At 43.2% G+C, this 21,506-nt stretch overlaps 1 protein-coding gene across 2 annotated transcripts in view; it reads right to left on the minus strand.

The window, feature by feature from the left end:
- Positions 1-1,100: 1,100 nt before the first annotated feature.
- The window catches only part of UNC79 (unc-79 homolog, NALCN channel complex subunit), a 185,738-nt gene continuing 165,332 nt past the window's right edge, over positions 1,101-21,506 (minus strand). For both annotated transcript variants that reach the window (XM_040641500.1, XM_040641499.1), the window contains 7 exons: positions 19,986-20,075; positions 18,561-18,736; positions 17,508-17,694; positions 15,630-15,827; positions 13,752-13,829; positions 3,986-4,027; positions 1,101-2,292 (listed from right to left, as the gene is read on the minus strand). In XM_040641500.1, coding sequence (XP_040497434.1) covers positions 2,092-2,292; positions 3,986-4,027; positions 13,752-13,829; positions 15,630-15,827; positions 17,508-17,694; positions 18,561-18,736; positions 19,986-20,075 — 972 coding nt within the window. In that variant the 3' untranslated portion in view covers positions 1,101-2,091. The remainder of the gene's footprint in view (positions 2,293-3,985; positions 4,028-13,751; positions 13,830-15,629; positions 15,828-17,507; positions 17,695-18,560; positions 18,737-19,985; positions 20,076-21,506) is intronic.

Consider the following 21,506-nt stretch of genomic DNA (forward strand, 5'->3'; position numbering starts at 1 on the left):
CTGCCTGGGTGGGGCCAAGACCCCGATTGTGACTGGGGTAAAGGAAACATCCCGGACAGCAGTAAGTTTTAGATAGGGGCGCAGGCAAGAGGGCTGAGTTGAGGGTTCCTCTCCAGCCCTTGGGGGGGGGGGATGCAAATACAAGAGAAACTGAGGCAGCAGTCCATTGAAAGAACGGGGCTTGGAAAAGAGCCTGGGGAGGACTCCAGACCTTGTCTGCTGGTAGAACGGGGCTGCCTGTAGTGGGGTGGACTCAGGACGAGCCAAGAGTGGCATCAGTCAAACCCGCCACACAGAAAGAAGCCAAGTCCTCCTCTGCGGGCCTGTTTCCATTACCCCCTCCAGGAATCACTGCTCGAAAAGAAAATGTCACAGTTCAGCCCTTGCTAAGCCCCCTGGGGAGCTCAAGAAAGACCAGTTGCTTAATCAAATCCATTCCGTTCAAGGGACGTTAATTACACTGGGGGTACGTGCCAGACCCTGGGGATACAGAGACCGGACAGAACCTCTAAGCTGTCACGGTTTCCAAGTGCAATAAATACACGCACGACTTTCTACAGAAGTCAGAACGTTGACGAGGCATAACCAAGCACAACGGGGAGGATTCTAGCTGGGGGGAGGCCTTTCAGAAGAGCTCCTTCATAAAACAAGAAGAATGACCTAGTTTCTACATTCTTAATCTGGGGACCGACTGGTTCCCTGCAAGTTCTCATAGGGATGAAGTTCGGCCACCCTGTCTTTCTAGAACTCATGCGAAACACTTCAACATTTGAGGACCTGTTTCCCCCTGAGAAGCATGAAGTTCTCAAACTTCCCAGTGGAAGAGAGAGGCCTCTTGATGATAACCGACATAAAAAAATAATAATAATAAAGAAAAAAAGAGCAATGCCTCATGCCCTCAAGGTCCTTCCTGGAGAACAGACTTCAAATAAACTGTGTATTTCTCTTACCAGATGACCTGAAAGAAAGAAAGCCTTTTCCTCTCAATAGCTGTATCTAATTTTAAGGGAAGTTAGAAGTTTTACAAGTTTATAAGCAACGTATAAACTGATTTTTAAAAAACCCCAGGCTCACAAAGATAATAAAAAAAATGCATTTAATAGCATGTCAATATACAGCTTAAATGTATAGTAAGTCTTCTTGTAGTCAGTGCATTACAGGGATAGAGAAGAGAAATATCATTTGTGAATGCACAGTCAAATGCTAAGTAGAAGTGCTGATAAATCTTGGTGCTCTTACACTATTAAAATCCCGTTTTATGAAACATAACTCCAGGTGCAGTGCTCTGTGCCAGTGTGGGGGGTCGTCTGGTCCAGTATGCAATCTACAGTTTTAAATTGAATTGTATACAAGTATTAACAAAAGAATAAAATTTATTATTCACAAAACTAAAGTGGTTCTCATAAAGCTTACAAGAAAGTACAGCCTAGAACGAATGAGTTGAAAAATTAGTTTTAAAAATAATAAAACTTACTGGACAGTTTTGGAAAATGATATTATAAAACAAAGAAAAACCATTGGCACAGTTTAACCACCTAATTTCTAAGTGCACTTTGTAATGGTCCTTGCAAGCTGCCACTTTTCCCAGGATAATGACAAAAAGCTTCAGTCAAGTGTCACTGGCTTATGGTGACGGGTTTTTTTTTTTTTTTTATTGCATTGCCAAGAGTGGATTTTAAGAAAAAACACTACAAAGGTTTCAAAAACCCTATTTATTCTCTATCATCAAAAATAGCAACAGGGGGACTTATACAACTTTTCTGTGAGTACCCACCAGTCTATTGTTTGTTTTTTTTTTTTCTTAAAAAAAATAGAAGTTAGTTAAAGAAAAATGATTTGGTTTTTAAAAAATAATGTAAGGAAACACTTAATCAGATAGCCCAAGGAGTCATCAGAAAGATGTGTAGCAAGAAAGCTTCATGTTTTGGGCCCTCTCTGGCCTTTTGCACGTCTTTTTTTTTTTTTTTTTACTAAACTAGAAAGAGAATGTACAGTACCAATATGTCCCCAACCTGCTTGGATCAAATTGTTTTGTTTTGAAACCCATTATTGCTAAACCAGAGTGTTGACACTGAGAGCCGAGGAGTCCGCTCATAGAGGATAAAATTGAGAGGCCGCGTCCGAGGACTGGATCTCCACCTGGGCCATTTTGAACTGGGTACACTGCAGCCACTTGCGGAGGGCCACCAGGCCGGCGCTGCTCGGGGCCGAGCCGGGCAGCGTCCTCAGGCTGTGGTGGTTCACGTTGTTCTGAATGGCCTGGAGGCGAAGCTGGAGTCCGGCCGATAAGTGCTGTTGAGGAAGGGCGAGACAGCGAGTTTAGTTTCTCTCCTTCCAGGGTCTGCCGTCTACCCAAGGGAGCGCCAGCCCGGGCTTCTCCTGCAGGCAGAACTCTCCTGTGGCGCGAGGGCCGCCAGGCCTCAACACGAAGGCCAACCTCTCACGTTTGGCGGTGGGCAGGGTGGCGGACGCGGGCCAGGGACTGAGATTCTAAAGTCACTCTGGCCCAGGTCCATCCAAGTAACGCCATTTCCACCCCGACTCATTCGCTGCAAGGGGAACGTACGCTGACGCGCTGGGTTAGGGGTGGACGCACATACGTGTCCCCCAGAGCCGGTCGCCACACGGGCCTGGGGCTTGGGCTCTGCTGCCAGTTCCCTGGGTCCAGATCCTAGCCCCCCTGTGGACAAGTCTAGAACAAGGTTTTTCTGTGTTTGAATTTTTCTCATGGGCAGACTGGGGAGAGTAACACCTCATGGGGTTTTCTTTTAAGGGTGAGTTCATGGAGGGTTTAGGATAGAAGTTGGCACAATAGTTGCTCGGTACATTTTAATCATGATTGTAGTCTCTCTGTTCTCGTGGTAATGCACACAAAGAGGCTAGGTTGTAAGCTCTGTTGGCCTCGGATTTCCCTAGAGCAGGGGGAGGGGCAATCTGGAAAAAGCAACTGTTTTTACAGGAAAAGCACAAGAGAAGGTTTTCAGCAGTGCAGGCACCCCCACCTGTGGCCACAAATGGCACCAACACCATGACCCCGGACTCAAAGCCGACCTTCACTGCTGACAGCTGCATTTCTCTCTTGGTGTCTGGGGACCTTGAGGTCAGCCCTCTTCTATTCACTAACATCCCTCCCTGACTCTGAGAAGAAATTCAGCAAGAAGGTTTCCACCTTCTCCCCTGTGCTCCTGGTGCCCTAGACAGAGCCCAGTTTTGGGTGGGGCAAGTGGCTAGCTCTGCCATCATCATGTCGAGCCCTAGGAACCTTGACTAATCATGGAGTACGTCTGGCCCAACAATGACGATGCGTCACTCAAGGTGGGGCCTACCGATGGGAAAGACACGGGGATAGGGTCCTTCCCTTCCTGGCTGTGGAGCCCTGGCCAAGTGATTCCTCTTTCTGATCCCGTGTTTTCTCATCGGTAGAACAAGGGGGCAGGACCCTTCCCTTCTGGCTCAGTTCTGTCATTCATTCAACGTTAGCCTTCCTTAATAAAATCCTTCCTGTCACAAAAAGTCTATTTTATTTTTCTTTAAAGTTTATTTATTTCATTTATTTGAAGTAATCTCTACACCCAACGTGGGGCTTGAACTCACGACCCTAAGATTAAGTCACATAATCTATCGACCGAGCCAGCCAGGCGCCCCATAAAAAGTCTATTTTAGTGGCCAGGAAATAGCCTGAATATGCCTGGGCTCAGAGGCCATGCGTGTCCACAGAAGGTGGGATGAGCCTCGCTCGGACTCGGCTCCCCCCTCCACTTGTACCCTCATGGATAGCATATAGTACAAGCATGGCCCCTGCCATCGCCTCAGCCTGCACGCCCCATCCTCGGCCTACAGGGTCTCCCGCTGTATCAGCCCCCTGAGGCCAGGAGGAGGGTGAGGTCACCTTTCTCCACAGCAAGTGGCGCCTCAGGGAGCGCTGTTAATGTTATGACCCTCTCTGGAGGGAACTGAGCTTCTGGTCTACCCAGCGATGACTTACCTTGATATTTGACTGAATCATTGGCAACCACATAGGTATCAGCTGTGTGGAGAAACACAGAAGCCTTGTTATTCGCGTTCTCCGTCCCCACCCCCATAAGCTTCAGCTACCACCTGGGAAGGCTGGGCACACAGAACCCCTTTAACATCACAAAAGGGATGGGACCCTGCTGTGGAGTTATCCATTAACGGAAAAACATCTTTCTGAGGCCAAACCCCGCTGAGCTGGTAGCATTGGGAGGTTAATGAGTGGCCCCCATGAGTGCCCGGAACACACACTCTAGAGTCAATGACTGATTGTCTCTTGAAAGCTACCACACACGGGAAATGAAATGTGTATTTATTTAATTAAATCCTCACTTTCTTGAAATAGAATTTCCTCCACGGGGATCTCTAAAATGGAGTCCCCCGAGTAGGACGGCGACTCTATTTCCCGTAGTTGTTAAGAATACCTCGCCAGGAAGTGGCCAAAATCCTCCAGTGGTAGGAAAAAAGCACTCCCCGAGGTCGCCTGACTGTGATCTGGAAGGGGGGCCACAACAAGAGGGACTTGGGCCAGCAGCGCGGTGGCACGCAGGCAAGCGGAGGGTCCCTGCTCTGGCAGAGAGCGAGGTGCTCAAACTGCAGGCATGTGGGGCCTTGCCCTTCCGCTGCCCCTCTGTCCCACCTGAGCCCCTCTGCTGTGCCCTTCCTAGGAGGTCACAGGGTGTCTGGCCCAAGGGCCTCCAGCAGCAGCTCTCCTCTCCCTGCTCTGGTCTCTCAGCCATGGTTCATCCCTCTGGACCAAAAGGCCTCATAAATCCAGAAGTCTGGGACAGAATAGTGTTTCCCAGAGTATGTTCCACAGCTCTCTAGTTTGGTGGGTTTAAATGGGGGGTGGGGGGGCGCTGGTCCAGTAAGTTCGGAAATGCTAGGTTCCTTATGAGGGCGCGGCTCAAATCTTTAACACACGAATAAGCATCGTATCTCTCCGCTCTGTATTCCTTCCAACCCCCTCCTCCTGTTCAATAGAGGAGTACAGTTGTCATGGGCTCTATCGTACCCCCTCAAAATACACGGTAGTCCCTACCCACACTGCTTCAGAATGTGACCTTATTTGGAAGAGGGATCCATGCAGATGTAATTAGTTAAGATGAGGTCATTCGACGGTAGGGTGGGCCCCTCATCCAAGATGACTGATGCCCTTATAAAAAGGGGAAAATCTGGACACAGGTCCGCCCACAGGGAGAGCCCCACACAAAGATGAAGGCAGAGGTCTACACGCCCAAGAACGCCAAAGACTGCCAAAAACCCCCAGAAGTGAGGGGGGTGAAGGATGGAACAGACTCCGCATCACAGCCCTCACAGGGAACAACTCTGCCGACCCCTTAACCTCAGATTTCTGGCTTCCAGAACTGTGGGATAAGAAGTTTCTGTGTTTCAGCCACCCAGGCCCTGGTACTGGAACAGCGTATGGTATGCACCAGAGGATATAATCGGACTAAAACTCAAAATATCAGAAAATGTAAAAAAAATTTTTTTTAATCAGAAAATTACATTTTCTTTCTGCTTCCTCCAACCACCAACCCTTACAACAAACTGTGGGATTACAAAGGTCAGTGACAGAGAAAGCTATGTTCTCTGGCCATTAGCAGGACTGGCTCATGTAAACATTCTGATTGGGAAAAATAAACTAGTCTAACCACTTCCTTTCCAATGTCTATACAATGACAAAAAACAAGCTCTAAGGGTCCTAATGTCTACAAACTTTTGTAACTTTTGTTGACTTCTAAGCTATTTAATATGGGGCAGGCCCATATGCCTCTTGGCATTTAGGAGAGACCCAAACTAACCTCCTGTTAAGATCCTGAGGGACCAAGCAGGGTAGGAGCCAAGAAGCACTGAGTACTCTGACCCTGGGTGGACACCTTTCCCAGAGCTATTCTTGGGGCTAACGGCCTGTATGAGGCAATCAAGGGAAATAGTGAGGTTGGTTTGAGAAAGGTTTTTGCTATTAGCCCATTTATGAAACATGTGACCATATCATTCTAATACATACCCACAAAGGACCTTCAGGGTTGTTATTTATGAATCTCATGACTAAAGTCTTCAAGTTAAATCTCATAATTATTGATAGCATTATATAATCCAACAGTCATTCTACTTCAGGAATGCTAATCTGACTTACTGAATAACATTCATTTCAGTTCCCTTTTGCTAGTGGCTCCTACAAAGCTGTCAGTAAGAATTAGATGTAATGTATTCTGGGTTCTGTAATGTAATTATAATAAAGTTGGTTGGGGGTTTTTTCCCTCTCCAGAAATGATATCCAGAAAACTGAAGGACATTAAAAAAAATAGGTTGTTTTTCACCAAAATAAAAGTGATACCTTTCTTCTTATCTTGGTTTATGCTACAGGATCAAGACTTTCTGCTCAGTTAGAATATATTCATTTCACTCCATGCTTGTTCCAGGCCTCGGTGTGAAATTTTCTCTTTCAGCAAAGATGGAGTAACAAAGACCAGTTTTACCCTCCTGCCTCGAACAACTAAAATTTCAGACAGAGTTTATGAAACAATGGTTTTCAGACCCTGGGCATCAGCAGGGCAGCACAGCGATCCCTGAGGGAGAGGAAACAAGGTAAGCCCTACAATTATCCTAGCTCACTGCCTAGAAAGTTTGCAGGACCTGGGCAGAGCCTGACTGTTTTCCTGAGTTGAGGAAATGCAGCTGGGAGTCCAGGGAGGCGAAGGTGTGTTGTTTGTCAGGCAGAGTACTGGAGAGGAGGGTTGCACAGAAAGAGAGACAGAGAGACAGCGAGAGAGAGAACTCTAAAGATCTGTAAAGGGTCCCCCTTGAGTCATCAGCTACATAGTGACCAGTGCACTCATGTGAGAAAACTACCCGAGGCTGAAGAAAAAACAACCCAAAAAGATTAGAGTGGCGATCACACAGTGTCAGCAATGGTTTGTGTTCCCACAAATTAGAGTGGACAATTCCTTTTTTTTTTTTAATTTAAATTCTTTAACTAACAGAATATCAAGTAGGATACTCACAAAGCTATTACCTTAGTGCTGAAGAAACGTTAGCTCTAGATGAAATGCAGCTCTGATCACCTGACAAGGCTTAAAAGCAAGTCTCAAAAGGAAAAAACTACTCTAAATAATTTAACAATATCACAAAATACAGCTCAAAAAATATTTATAGGGATACGAAAATATCCAGCACCCAAGAAAGTCAAATTCAAAATGTGAAGAATGTAATAAAAAATTAGCAGGCATACAAAGAAGCAAGAAAAGGCGACTTATAATGAGAATAAAAATCAATCAACTGGAGGAGCGCCTGGATGGCTCAGTCCGTTAAGCATCCAACTCTTGATTTTGGCTCAGGTCATGATCTCAGGGTTGTGAGATCAAGCCCCACACTGGGCTCCGCACTGGGCATGGAGCCTATTTAAGATTCTCTCCCTCTGGCAGTCACCCACCTCTAAAAAGAAAAAAAAAAAAAAAGGAAGAAAGAAAAGAAAAGAGAAAAAGAAAAAAAAAAATCAACCAACTGGAAAAGACTCCAAAATGATATAGATAACAGAATTAGTAGAGAAGGACACTAGAACAGTTATTGTAACTATGTTCCATATGGTCAAGAAGGTAGAGGAAATACTGAGATGTCGAGTAGAGGCATAGAAGGAAATACTGGAGAAACAATAGTTGATACTTTTTCAAATATAAAGAAAACTATAAATCCACACATCCAAGAAGCTCAACAAACCCAAGCATAAGAAACATGAAGAAAACTACACCAAGGTGCTTCATTATCAACTTGCTTAGCAATGATGGTAAAGAGAAAATCTTAGAAGAAGCCAAAAAAAAAAAAAAAAGAAAAAGAAAAAAGGACATATTACATACAGAAGAAAAAAAATAGAATAATAGAGATTTCTTGTTGGAAACAACTGGGCAGTTGGAGTAGAGGAGCAATATCTTTAAAGTACTGAAAAAAAAAAATCTAACGTTCGAATCTAGAATTCAATACCCAGTGAAAATATCTTTCAAAAACGAAGGCAAAGTACATACTTTCTCATGTACAAAAGCAAAGGAATCAATCACCAGCAGACCTGTGTAAGATATAGTAAAGGAAATCCTTTGGGCAGAAGGAAGAAGTTTAGATCTATAAAAGGAGTGAGAAACACTGAAAATGGCAACTATAAATATGGCAATAATAGCATATATAAAAAAACACTGAAAAAATGTTAAGTCTCTTTAAGAGATAACTGACTGTTTAAAGCAAAAATAGTAAGAATGTGTGGGGCGCCTGGGTGGCACAGCGGTTAAGCGTCTGCCTTCGGCTCAGGGCGTGATCCCAGCGTCGTGGGATCGAGCCCCACATCAGGCTCCTCCGCTATGAGCCTGCTTCTTCATCTCCCACTCCCCCTGCTTGTGTTCCCTCTCTCACTGGCTGTCTCTATCTCTGTCAAATAAATAAATAAAATCTTAAAAAAAAAAATAGTAAGAATGTGTGGTTTGGTTTATAACATACACGGAAGGAAAATGGATGACAGCAAGGTTGGCAATGGATGGATACTATCATTCATTCTTATACTATACACGAATATGATATTACTTGAAGGAGACAGTGATAACTTAAAAATGTACACCATAAACTGCAAATCAGCCACAAAAAACTAAAACATATAGCTAATAAGATAACTAAAGAACACACTTCTACTTCTAAATAACTCGTGGGAAAAGAAGAAACTAAAAGGAAAATTAGTAAATATTTTGAATTGAATGGAAATGGAATATTTGGAAGAATGCAGCTAAAGGAAGAAATTCAGAGCACTAAACACTGATGATAGTACAGAAGTTTCTCAAAAGAACAACCTTCCATCTTAAGAAACTAGAAAAAGAAGAGGAAATTGTAGCCAAATTTAATCATTAAAAACTCAAGCCAACAGAAGGCAAATGGAAAAAAAAAAAGGAATAAGAGACAAAGAACAGATGGGAAATACAGAAAACAAATTGCAAGATGACAGATTTAGGCCCAACAGTGGCACAAAACACATTAAATGAAGATAGTTTAAAGTCCCTCAACTAAAAGGAAGGGATTGTCAGACTGGATTTAAAAGAAATGTAACACCCAGCTACGTCTGCCTGTAAGAAATATACTGTAAGCATAAAGACGCAAATAGGTTAAAAAGCAAAAGGATAGAAAAAGATAGACCATCTAACACTAGTCAAAGGAAAAACAGACTGCCTTTATTAATATCAAAGTACTGTTCATAGCACAGAAGATTACTGAGGGTGAAGACAGCCCCTGAAGAACGCATTTCATCAAGAAGACCTAATAATCTTAAACATTTATGCACCTAATAACAGAGATTCACAATACAAGAAGCAAAAACTGGAAAACCTGAAAAGATGAATAAACAAATACACAATTATAGAGATATTTCAATACTCCTTTCTCAATAATTGATGGACTAAGTATACAGACAGCAGGAAGGACATGGAAGACTTGGACAAGCACCATAGGAAACTACACCCTACAACAGCAGAAGACACATTCTTTCCTGTGCACGTAGGGCATTTACCAACATAGACTATGTTCTGGGCCATAAAGTAAGTCTCAATAAATTTAAAATGATTGAAATCATATACAGTATGTTCTCTGACCACAAACAGAACTAAAAACCCATAACCAGAAAATCCCCAAATATGTGGAAACTAAATAATATATTTCTAGATAACCAAAAATGAGTCAAAAAAGAAAGCAAAATGGAAGTTAGGAAGTATTTTGAACTGAATGTAAATGAGAACACAACATATCAAATTGTGGGATAGTGCTAAGCCAGTGCTTAGAGGGAAATTTATAATAGACAAGAGTGAGTTAAAGCTAAAGTAATCAGAAGAAAGAATATAATAAACAGAAATCAATGAAACAAAAAACACAGAAAATCAATGAAAACAACTCAAAAGCTGGTTATTATTTTTTAATCAAAACTCACTAAAATTGATATGCCTTTATACAGACTGACCAGGAAAAAAAGTCACAAGTCACCAATGTCAGGAATTAAAGAGGTGACATAACTACTGATCCTACAGCTATTAAAAGTATATTATGAGTAGCTTCATGCCAATAAAATTGACTACTTTGATGAAACAGACAAATTCTTTGAAAGACATACACTACCCCAAAGATCACACAAGAATAAACAGATAAATAGCCCTACATCTATTAAAGAAATTGAATATGTAATTAAAAACCCTTCTGCAAAGAAAATTTTAAGCCCAGGCGGTTCCACTCATGAATTCTATCAAATATTTATGGGAAGAATAACACCAAATATATACAAACTTTTTCAAGAAACAAAAAAAGGAAGAAACAGAAAAGGAAGGTCTCACAACGAGGCAATCTTTACCCTGATACGAAAACCAAAAATAGTTATCGCAAGAAAAGAAAATTACAGTCCAACATCCCTCATGAACATCAATGCAACAAATTATTTTAAAATGTTAGCAAATACAATTCAGCAAGATATAAAAAGGATAGATAATACACATCACAACCAAGTATGGTTTGTCCCGAGAATACAAGATTGGTTTAACATGCAAAAATCAGGGAAGCCTGGGTGGCTCAGTCAGTTAAGCATCTGCCTTTGGTCCAGGCCATGATCCCGGGGTCCTGGGATAGAGCCCCATGTCGGACTCCCGGCCTGACAGGGAGACTGCTTCTCCCTCTCCTCCCTGCTCGTGCTGTCTCTCACTATTCTCTATCTCTCAAATAAATAATAAGTAAAAAATCTTTTTGAAAAACATGCAAAAATCAATCCATAAAATTTATCTTGTTAACAGTCAAGAAAGAAGAGTCAAATAACCGTCTCAATAAATGTAAGAAAAGTATTTGAAAAGTCCTACATTTATTCCTGACAAAAATTTGTAGCCGACCAAGAATAGAAGGGAACCTTGTTCTGTTTGACAAAGAGTACCTATGAAAATTGACAGCTAACATTTAATGAGGAAAGATGGATGCTTTCTTCCTAAGATCAGGAACGAGGCAAGGTTTCCCACTCTCAACGACTTCTATTCAACTTGTTTAACTAGAGGATCTAGCCAGAACAATGCAACAAGACAAAGAAATAAAAGGTATAAAGACTGGAAAGGAAGAAACAGAACTGCCTTTATTTTTGCACATAACACAACTGTCTATACAGAAAAGCTGATGACATCTACAAAAACGCTACTGGCACTAATAAATGAGTTTAAGAGTTCGCAGGGTAAAAGAGCAATATAAAATCAGCTGTATTTCTAAATACTAGCAATGAACAATCACAAATTTAGATATAAAAAAACCCATACCACTTAAAATACCCTAAAACTATGATATACGTAGGGATGAATTTGACAAAAATATGCTAGTCCTGTACACAGAAAACTACAAAATATTTCTGGAAAAAAAGTTAACAAAAGCATTTAAAAAATATACTGTGTTCATGGATTGGAAGACTCGATATTGTTAAGATCTCAATTCTCCTTGGATTAGACAAAGATTTTTTAAAAATACAACAATAAAGCATGACCCATAAAAGAAAAATTTGATAAATGGTACATCATCAAAATTAAGACCTTCTGCTCTTCGTAAGACACTGTTAAGATAATGAAGACAACCACAGAGAAAATCTTCACAAATTCCATATCTGATAAAGGACTTATGCCTTAAAATCCAATTATAAGGAAAAAAAATCCATCCAACTAAAGAAATGGACAAATAATTTTAATAGACACTTCACCAAGCAGATACATGGATGGCAAATAAGCACATGAAAAGATGTTTAATGTCACCTGTCAACAGGGACATGCAGTTTAAAACCATGATGAGGGGGCGCCTGGGTGGCTCAGTCGTTAAGCGTCTGCCTTTGGCCCAGGGCGTGGTCCCAGGGTCCTGGGATCAAGCCCCACATTGGGCTCCCTGCTCTGCTGGGAACCTGCTTCTTCCTCTCCCACTCCCCCTGCTTGTGTTCCCTCACACTGGCTGTGTCTCTCTCTGTCAAATAAATAAATAAAATCTTAAAAAAAAAAAAAAACCAGGATGAGATATCAGTACACAATCTGTAGGATTAAAAATGAAAGACTGACTATACAAAGTGTTGAAAAGATGTGTAGCAACTGAAATGCTCACTCACTGCTGCTGTGAACGTAACAGGGCACAATCACTTTGGAAAACAGTTTGTCAGTTTCTTGAAAAGTTATACACACATCATGTGGCCTGGCCAGTCCGCTCCTGGGCATTCATCCAACATACATGAAAGCATATATATCTACATCAACACTTGCACATGAATATTCATAGCAGCTTTATTTGTACTGGCCCCAAATTGAAAACAGCCCATGTGTCCATTAACTGATGAATGGATAAAGAAAATGTGATATAGCTACACAATGGAACACTATCAAGAAAAAGAAATGATCTATTGATACATGCAACCAAATGGATTAATTTCAATAGAATTCTGAATGAGAGAAGGTGAGGAAAAAAGCTTGAGTATTATATAAATCCATTTATATAAAGTCCTAGAAAATGCAAACTAGCTAATAGTGACACAAAACAGACCAGTAGTTGCCTGGGGATGGGGAGGTAGGATACAGGAGTGGTGGCAAAGAGAGACTAGAAAGAATATGGGAAAACTTTAGGGGTGCAAGGGATATGTTCATTATCTTGATTATGGTGACGTTTTCATGGGTATAATGTATGTGAAGACTTATCAAATTATACATTTTAAATATATATAGTTTACTGTATCTAAATTATACCTTAATAAAGCTACAAAAAATAAAATCATGTATGGTCATCCGAGTGTGAGTCATAGAGTTTCTCTCATGGTGTTGACTTTTGCTGTTGACTATCAAGCTCTATCTAACCCATTTGAACCAGCTACCTTGCAGTGTTCTGAAGAATGTCAAGTTTTCTCTAAAAATGGGTTGCTTTTCTTCAGCATCGTGTGAGTTAACTTGACAAGTGAATTTTATCGAAGAATAGGGTCAACCGAGGAGCAAAACAACAAGTTATAAGGTCCCAGACGGATGCGCTCTGTGTGCTGGGGGTTGGTGATGGTGGCAGAGACAATAGAATATACACGTGACAGATAAACAGCAGGTGGAACTGGTAGAGGAAGGGCAAAGAATCAGTGAGATGAAGAGGTGGAAGGATAGGAAGGAAAGGAAAAAGAGGGGAAGTGGATAGTGAGTGAGAAGATAGTGAGTAAGAAACCATGTTATTCTTTAGTCTAATTTTTATTATATTAGTATGTCTGATGTCCTTGGGCAGATGACAAATACTTAAATTACTTTTGTACACTAAACAGTGATTTAGGATAGTAATATTAGAAACGAAATTAATTTACCTTAGAGAAAAATACTAGCCAACAAGTTCAACAATGAAAGACTATTTTCCTTGGTTTTCTGGATATCTTGCAAGATGCGACACCACCAACCAATTTATATAAGGTCGTTTTCAGATCAATGTTGCCCAGTAATACTTTCATTATTGGTCTTAACATGCCATCATGGTCCAACATCTCTAACACAGCTAGAGTCCATCACAGTCGAGCAAGGGCAAAAATAACATGATAACCATATGGAGAAGGGTTGTTACATGAGCCTGAACCCTCCAGCCCCCAACTCTGGAAGTCAAAACCAAATCAGTTTTATTTTCCTCTTCGAAGGCACATTCAAAGTACATTCACATTTGTTTTTAGCAGCAAGAAACGGTCTATAAAAATCATAAGATTTTCCTACCTTGACAAAAATTGTTGAATTGCATTCTTGCAATGCCTCCATTAAACTAATCACATGAAGACACACCATTTCTACCATCTGAAACAACAAATGGGAAAATCAATTCCAGTGATACAGAAACCTTGAAAGCTAGTCTACACCCACAGAGGCTTTTGGGCACAATGACCAAAGGGGACCACAAGGAGTGGTGTTTATTCACCTCTAGAACTTCAACTAGAAACAGACGCTAAAAAGTTCCAGAGCTTTTCTAGTTGTCATGCCCTCCTTATCTGACTCAGGCTGCCAATGGAATCTGGGGATTGATCCCGCTCGTCTGCACTGCGTGGGATTCATACCAGAGGATACATGCCTTCTCCTGCCCTCTTTCCAACTACAGAACTTGCCCTTGAGTCCTTTTCTCCATCTTGACCCTTTCTCCCCAGCTTCTTCACCTGAAGTGGCTGTTTAACTAATTACATACCTGTCTTTGCGGCTTTGTCCTCTACAGAACAAGGTAGCCACGTCAATGATGGTTCAAAAATACTGTCTCCCCGCCTCAGAAATTCCTAAGGCTGGATTTTGAACACTCCAAGGGGATTTTACTGGACTGGCATATAGAGTTTAACAAAATTTTCAGGATAAAATTAATTCAAACTCATTTGTAGCACTTTTTGTACAAAATTCATTTGTAATAGTCATTTCTACCATCTATATATCAGGGATTTGGAGGAGAGGTATTAATGGTGTCTAAAAACTAATGACAATAGAAGGACACCAAATCTCTATTGAAGGTCCCGGTTTCCTTGTCTGTAAACTAGCAGAACAGAATGCTTGATCTCTAAGTTCTTCTTCAGTCTCAGACTCTATGATCCGAGAAATGTTTATCTCAGAACTGTTTGTGCACCCTAAAATTGTCACATAAATTTCCTTTAAATTGAACTAAAATACCTCTCTCCATACAGAATTGCTTTGTAACATCTGCTTCTCTAAAGACAAGGAAGGATATGTATAATCCCCTTTCCAATGAGAGCTAAGAGAAGATGTTTCTCAGACTAGTATCAATCAATCAGAAGTCATTTCCAGAATGCCTTTGTGGACAGTGCACTGCTGGGTTCCTGGGCACACAGGAATCATCCTTACGGTGTTCTTCCAGACGCCCTCCCCCTCACAGATGAGAATTCAGCTGATAGAGGCCCCCCAGCCAAGATACTCACTGCTGCTTGCCCAGCTGAGAACCGTCCTCCAAAGCAGCAAACTGAACCAAAGGGCTTCCTTGTCCATTCCTTCCCTCCACCCTCCAATCTTTACTTCACAGGACTAACCCAGGCTTGTTCAATGAAGTGGGTTCATGCTAACAAAACCCCAGGTGTTTTCCAGTGAGGTTCCGAGCAGCCCCTCTCTTGGTGAGGTTCGGAATTAAAACTGAACTGGATCCAAAGACTGGGGAGCTTAGGTTCTCCTAGGGCAACTCAAAAAGGGGAGGCTCCTTCCAGGTTTTGAGCCCTGAGTGGAGAGAACATGTGTGGTTGGTCTGCTCTTAAATACCACAAAAGGATGACCCAGTGGGCTAGGGTTTTTCCAAATTGTCTTGGAATCCAAAAATAATACGAATCTCCTTCTGACTTTACAGCACAAAACAGCCCTTCAAGGTAGAAGTTTCACAGAAATTTTCTTCGGCACTCAGCAGAATGAACAAAAGTTGTTTTTACTAGATTTACTCGCTTGCTTTGTATCTCCAGCAAAGTTATTATGCAAGCAGAACATCCCGTTTATAACACAGAAATCCACCCATCCATTGATCTCACATTACAACTGAGATCCTTAAAGAACAGGGAAGGTGAGGCCTGGGGGCAGGTCATGCCTTTTCATCCGAGACGGGAAACTCATTCGTGGACTCACCACTTTGTTATGGGCCATCAGCTGAAGGATGCTGGGTGTCACCCTGCTCCAGAACTCTAGTGCGGTCAGTATCGCCGTGAAGCTGAATTCGGTCTGACTTTGGACATTTGTCGCTACGGCACTTTGTTCGCAATACACAGTCCAGAGCTGAGCAAAGATAAACGCGTGGAAGAGGGAGCACATGTGCAGCACAGAGGTCTGAAAAAGAGGAGACAGGAGCCATTACTTCTCCGTGGGCTGCAGGGCTCCCCGGGGCCCACCCCGCACAGCCTCGGCCTCCTGCAAAGCATGATCAAAGCCCAGCGACCACCGGTGATTCGAGCCTGTTGCGCGCTTGTGATCCACCACCTTAAGACAATCTGCCTTGGGGCGCCTGGGGGGCTCAGTCGGTGAAGCGTCTGCCTTCAGCTCAGGTCATGATCCCAGGGTCCTGAGATCAAACCCCAAGTTGGGCTCCTTGCTCAGTGGGGAGTCTGCTTCTCCCTCTCCCTCTGCCTGCCGCTCCCCTGCTTATGCTCTCTCTTTCTTTCTGTCAAATAAATAAAATCTTAAAAAAAAAAAAAAAAAAGACAATCTGTTTTCACTCAGTCAGTGGGAGTGCGTGGAGAGAATGGAGCGTCTTTTCAAAGAGAAGGCTCCTTGGTTTGCAGAACACGTCTACCCACCCCTTTGCCCATTAATGACACTGACATTCTCCTCTCTACCCTAGATTGGGAAGAATAACCATTCCACCACCTTCAGGGGTGTCCTCGTCTGTAATGTGGGGATAATAGGACTCTCCTACCTCCAAGAGCTGCATCTAGGAGGAATAAGGTGGTGCATCTGATCCCGCAGCCCAGCACTTACCTATGACGTGACCACCAGTAGGCGAGATGGCAGCAGCAAAGACAGTATTCCTACCGGGGGTAGGCACTGACCGGCTGAGCACCTACAGTGTCCCAGACGCCGTGCTAAAGACTTTTCAAAGATCACCTCTGTAATTCTCAAACCATCCCCTCATCTATTTTACCCATGAAAAACTGGAGCTCAGCGAGGCTAAATAACTTTTTCGAGGTCACAAATTACAAAGTACTGTCGTTAGAAATCAAACACAGATCTGGCTCGAAATACTAGGAACTGACTGCCTGATTCTTTCTGTAAACATCACTTGGGCCATTTGGACGGTGCTCTATTTTATTACAGCGCCGGCTTGCCCTGGCCGATGTTCCAGCAGCTCCCAAACCCACCGTGACTTCCTGGAACTTGCCTAAGCTTGAGAAGGGCCCTTGGCTTCTCTTAGCTGATTAGTACCAGTGTGTCTGGTTTGCTTACACTGGCTCATGACTGATGCCTGCCGTGGGCTTACTTTAGTCCCTTAAGCCCATCATCTGTCTCTACAATTTACAAAGTTCCCCCTGTGTAGGTGATTCCGGCATGCACTCTCGTGAGTTCCCCATTGGCCTTCCTATTTTCATTTTGTATCTTTATCTATCTCTAGAGATGGGAGTTGAAAAGATAGTGCATGAGAAATTAGAGCCATGACTTTGCCTCCAATTCATATTCGGTTCCAAAAATTGATCATAGGATTTTTATTATGTTGCCAGCCTCTTATTTCTCTTCATTATTTTGAGACAGAAATGCCTAGGATGCTAACTCTTGCTTGCCTCTGTAATTTACCTTCATAAAAGGAAACCGAAAGACAATTTAAGGAGCAAGCAAAGATAGTGTGGGAATTTAAACCACTTTAAATAAGGCGTTAGCACAAAGTCACTTTTCTAACATCCACAGGAGGGCCAGTGATAAGATGCGTTCTCTTCTCAGAAGAAACAGAATCGGCTGATAAGGGTGTCCATTAGCAATTTCGGTGCCTATGGTCTTAAGCTTGCAGAAATCACTTACCTTTGATTGCTCTGGAAATCCAATCAGGATAACAATAAGATGGTCTGCGATATGAGAGCCCGCGTCCAGAGGTATGGGCAGGCACGGAGAGGAGGCGTTTGGACACACTGCATTATGAGTGAGGGAGCCCAGGAGCAGCCAGGACAGCAGACGGATGCGGGAGACACACTCGATGAATTCCTTCGGCCTAGCGGGTAGAAGGAAGTGTTAAAGGCGATTTTATGGTTTGTTTTGTTGGGCGCTCACCAACTGCTTATTGATGGAGGGCATTAAAAGTGTGGTTTTATAGGTAATCACATACAATAAAACACCAAGGGGACAGAGTGCCAACAAAATGATGTATCTGTTTTTCTGGTTTCCTGCTCTGATCCTGGACCTTAGCTGCTTAGAAAAGAGCAGCTTCTGGGGACACGGGATTAAACATAACCTGGCTGCATTTCCAACTAGCTTCTTTTCCTAAACTCTTTCTTCTCATTGGAAGGTTTGACATCCCCACTAGAGGGGAAGGAATCGAGGCAGACACCTAACACACAGCCACCCATTCTCCTGCACTCCTGTCATTTCCTCCTGCTGCCCGCCTGCCCTCCTTACCCCGACTGCTGCCTTTCCTCCGGCCAGGAAGTTGACCGTGCAAAATGGCAGCCTCAAACCAGCCCACGCGCCCCTCTGCCTTCTGTGCCTCCTTGCGCTCCGTCTCCTCTCTGCTATGGATTTTGTTCTAGCTGCAATCCAACATGCTCCTTGAAGGCAGAAGCTATGTAAGTGCTCAATAAATACCTATCGATTTATTTAACTAGTTCGAATTGAGAGTTAAAAATTGCACTTCTAAGCTCCAAGTTTTCATCATCCATCAGGATATGGCTGAGGTTTTTGTTTGAGGGCAAGTTCCTTTTACTGGCAGCATATCAGGAAGTGCTCATGTTCAAAAATGCTGCCAGGTCAGCAACTATGGAGATGAGGCTCGGTTCCCATCTTCCCAACCAATCACATCCCACTCCCATAAATCTTCGAGGCATCCCTCAGCCCTCGCCGCTGAACTAATGAGGGCCTTACCCTTGTTGCATTGCAGAAGGGGGGTGATAGAGCCAAGGCAGGTAGCGAATCACAGCTTTGTTATCTCTGTGGTTGCCACGTGAGATTTCCATGGCTGCGATCTGAGCCAGCCCAACTTTGAGATGTCCACCAAAGGTATCTTCATGCAGAGGCTGGGAACATGTCTTCATGTGGCTCTGCCAAAGCAAATGGTGTTTCATGACTTGGGCAGAGTACCTGGAAACCTTCCAGGTCACTTGTTAAAAAGATCAGGTTGTCATTCCCTCACCCTCTGAACCACCGCTCCCAAGCACACAACCCATTTAAACTTCTTCAATGGCTTCCCACTGTTCTTAGGATAAAGGGGGAGGGGGGGAATTCCTTAGCATGGACTAAAAAGCCTGGGATGATCTAGCTACTGCAGACCTCTGCATCTTACCCCTTCGTCCCAGCTACACTGGCTCCCTCCCATTCCTGGCCTTTGCTCATGCTGGTCTCTCTGCCCAAAATACTGTTCCTGCCCCCTTCACCTAATTAACTGCTATTCATTGTTCAGATTTTAGCTCAAGTGTCACTTCCTCTGGGAAGTCTTCCTTGACTTCCCTGGCTAGGTCATAGCATCCTATGAGAAGTTCCTACACCACTATTTTACCCTCCTGCATAGCAGTTGTGCAAGTCACACTTTGACTTTATCTTGTATGAAATTTTCATTAACACTGGCCCCCACCACCAGACTACAAATTAAACGAGCATGGCTACGGTGTCTTTTTACTCACTGTCGCATCCCTACATGCCTAGAACAATGCCATGGCAGGGAAGGTGGCTTGTATCAGCCACTCACCCCACCCGGCAAAGCACTCAGTCAAGAAGCCCAACAACTTCACTGGGATTTTGTCCATATGCAAATCAGATTTTGTTCTATCCCTTGTCTTTAATTATTTCCTTGAAGAAGAGAGCTTTGATACAGATAACCATGAGAGGCTTACGTTTGCATAATGTGTTATGGTTCGTAGAAGTCTCTTCACACGCACAACGCCAGGTCAAGCCTCGTAACCGTCGGCCAAGGCAGATGTCAGGCTTGTCTTGCAAGTGACGGAAGGGAGGCTCAAGGTAGTCAAGTGACACGACACGGCGTAGTGAAGAGAATGACCAGGAGCCACTAGAGTCTTAGGGCAACCCTGTCTCCACCGCTTAGCGGCGGTGCCACCTTGAGCAATTACTCTATCACCCTGGGCCTCAGTCTCTACATCTGTAAAGTGGGGACCACGCTTCACCAGGGGCATCGTGAGACCCAAATGGGCAAATGAAAGCTGTGCACATCTCTCCTGCCATGGAAACAGGCTTTTCTTTCTCCTTCCCCTCTTTGCACAGGCTGAAAACCCAGTGCTTCAGACCACCAGGAGTCTGGGTTTGTTAGGGCCGCCGCTGCCAGTGGAAGCCTCTTACCTTGAGTTTGGTGAGTGTGTGCATGTCGGCCATGAAGTCCAGCACCTCACTGATGTACTGTCGCACGCACTCCATCGCCGCCGTCCCGCACTGAAACACAAGGACAGTGCTGGGGGCGCCCTCCGAGTCACGGCCTTCACCGTGGCCCTGACTGCAGTCACTGTCTTGTTCTGACTTCACGCTGTTTGCTAATGAGTTGTTTCAGTTTCTGGAGCTCTGACTCACTCCATTACTCTCCACAGTCTGTGACTATCTGCCCACAGCTCGGACAAAAACTGATAAAAGGTTGGTGGTGAAGCGTTAAGAAGCAGGGACAGCCCAGGGGAGACAGGGATTAACCTGCTTTTTTTCCACTGGGGGATCAAACAGGTTTTTGTGTGCTTGTTTTTAAACTGGCCTGGATACACAGATTCAGCCTATGTGAAAGCCATTAGGATCAGAGTCTTTATGACATGAATCACCCTGAAACTACACTAACCCTTATCACTCTGGGGAGTCTTAGATACGCATCAAATACATGCCCCCGAATTCTAACACCAGAAGCTCGAATCTTTTCCTAGAAATGAAAGAAAGAAAGAAAGAAAGAAAGAAAGAAAGAAAGAAAGAAAGAAAGAAAAAGAAAGAAAAGGATGGAAACAAACATCATGTGTGCTGAAAGCGTCCAAAATTCTTATATTCAAGTCACTCGCAACTTAATGCCTATATGCACAGTAGGCGTACTATGAAATGGATATTTATGCTAGCCGTGTTCTTGCTAGGGGTAAAGAGAGAGAGAAGGGAAATGATCATCTTCCCCACACACCAGCAGCCTGTTTGGGAAGTTTTCAAGGAAAAGAAATCATACTTGTGTCCCCCGTTATTAAATGGCATAAACCTGCCCCGGGCAATGCAGTGAATTTAGGATTATAAGCAAAGAAAAGGCAAATGAACAGACAAGCTGCTCCGCCAAAGCTCTATGAGCGAGCCCACACATCGGGCCGGGTATAATGTGGGTCAAAGGCAGGCCGTCTTTGAAGCCATCTGAATACTACGCTAAGGCCTTTCTTAGCTTCCTTTTGGAAAATCTGGAACATTAGAGACTTAACTAGCTCCCCCAGTGGCGCTCATTTTCCCATATGCATGTAAATCTGCACAGCCCTGAACTATATCACCTTCTATCTCTTCTAGAATGTTACGCCTGTCAGTTCCTCTGACACGATAACAAACAGTAAAATAAGGTCATTGGCAGCGCTGTCAGAGTGTTTTCCAAGCATTTCATACGTTCTAAGGTTTTCTTCTTTTAATTTAAATCAAGGGAAGGGATTATAAAAGGTTATTGTGTTCCTGCTTTTGGAATATTAATCCTTCAGTGCAAGAAAGGATTTCCCCCCGATTTATTCCATTTTCTCTGACCTTTCACATGTCATGCAAGTAGGAGCATATACTCTGTTCTTTAATTTCTTGAAAGGGATTTGTTTCTTTCATAGGCAATATTTTATACCATTTCAACGAGGCAAATGTCAAAGAAAATAATTATGAGGA

Source organism: Ursus maritimus, unplaced genomic scaffold, assembly GCF_017311325.1.
Source record: "Ursus maritimus isolate PB19 unplaced genomic scaffold, ASM1731132v1 scaffold_25, whole genome shotgun sequence".
Taxonomy (NCBI): domain Eukaryota; kingdom Metazoa; phylum Chordata; class Mammalia; order Carnivora; family Ursidae; genus Ursus; species Ursus maritimus.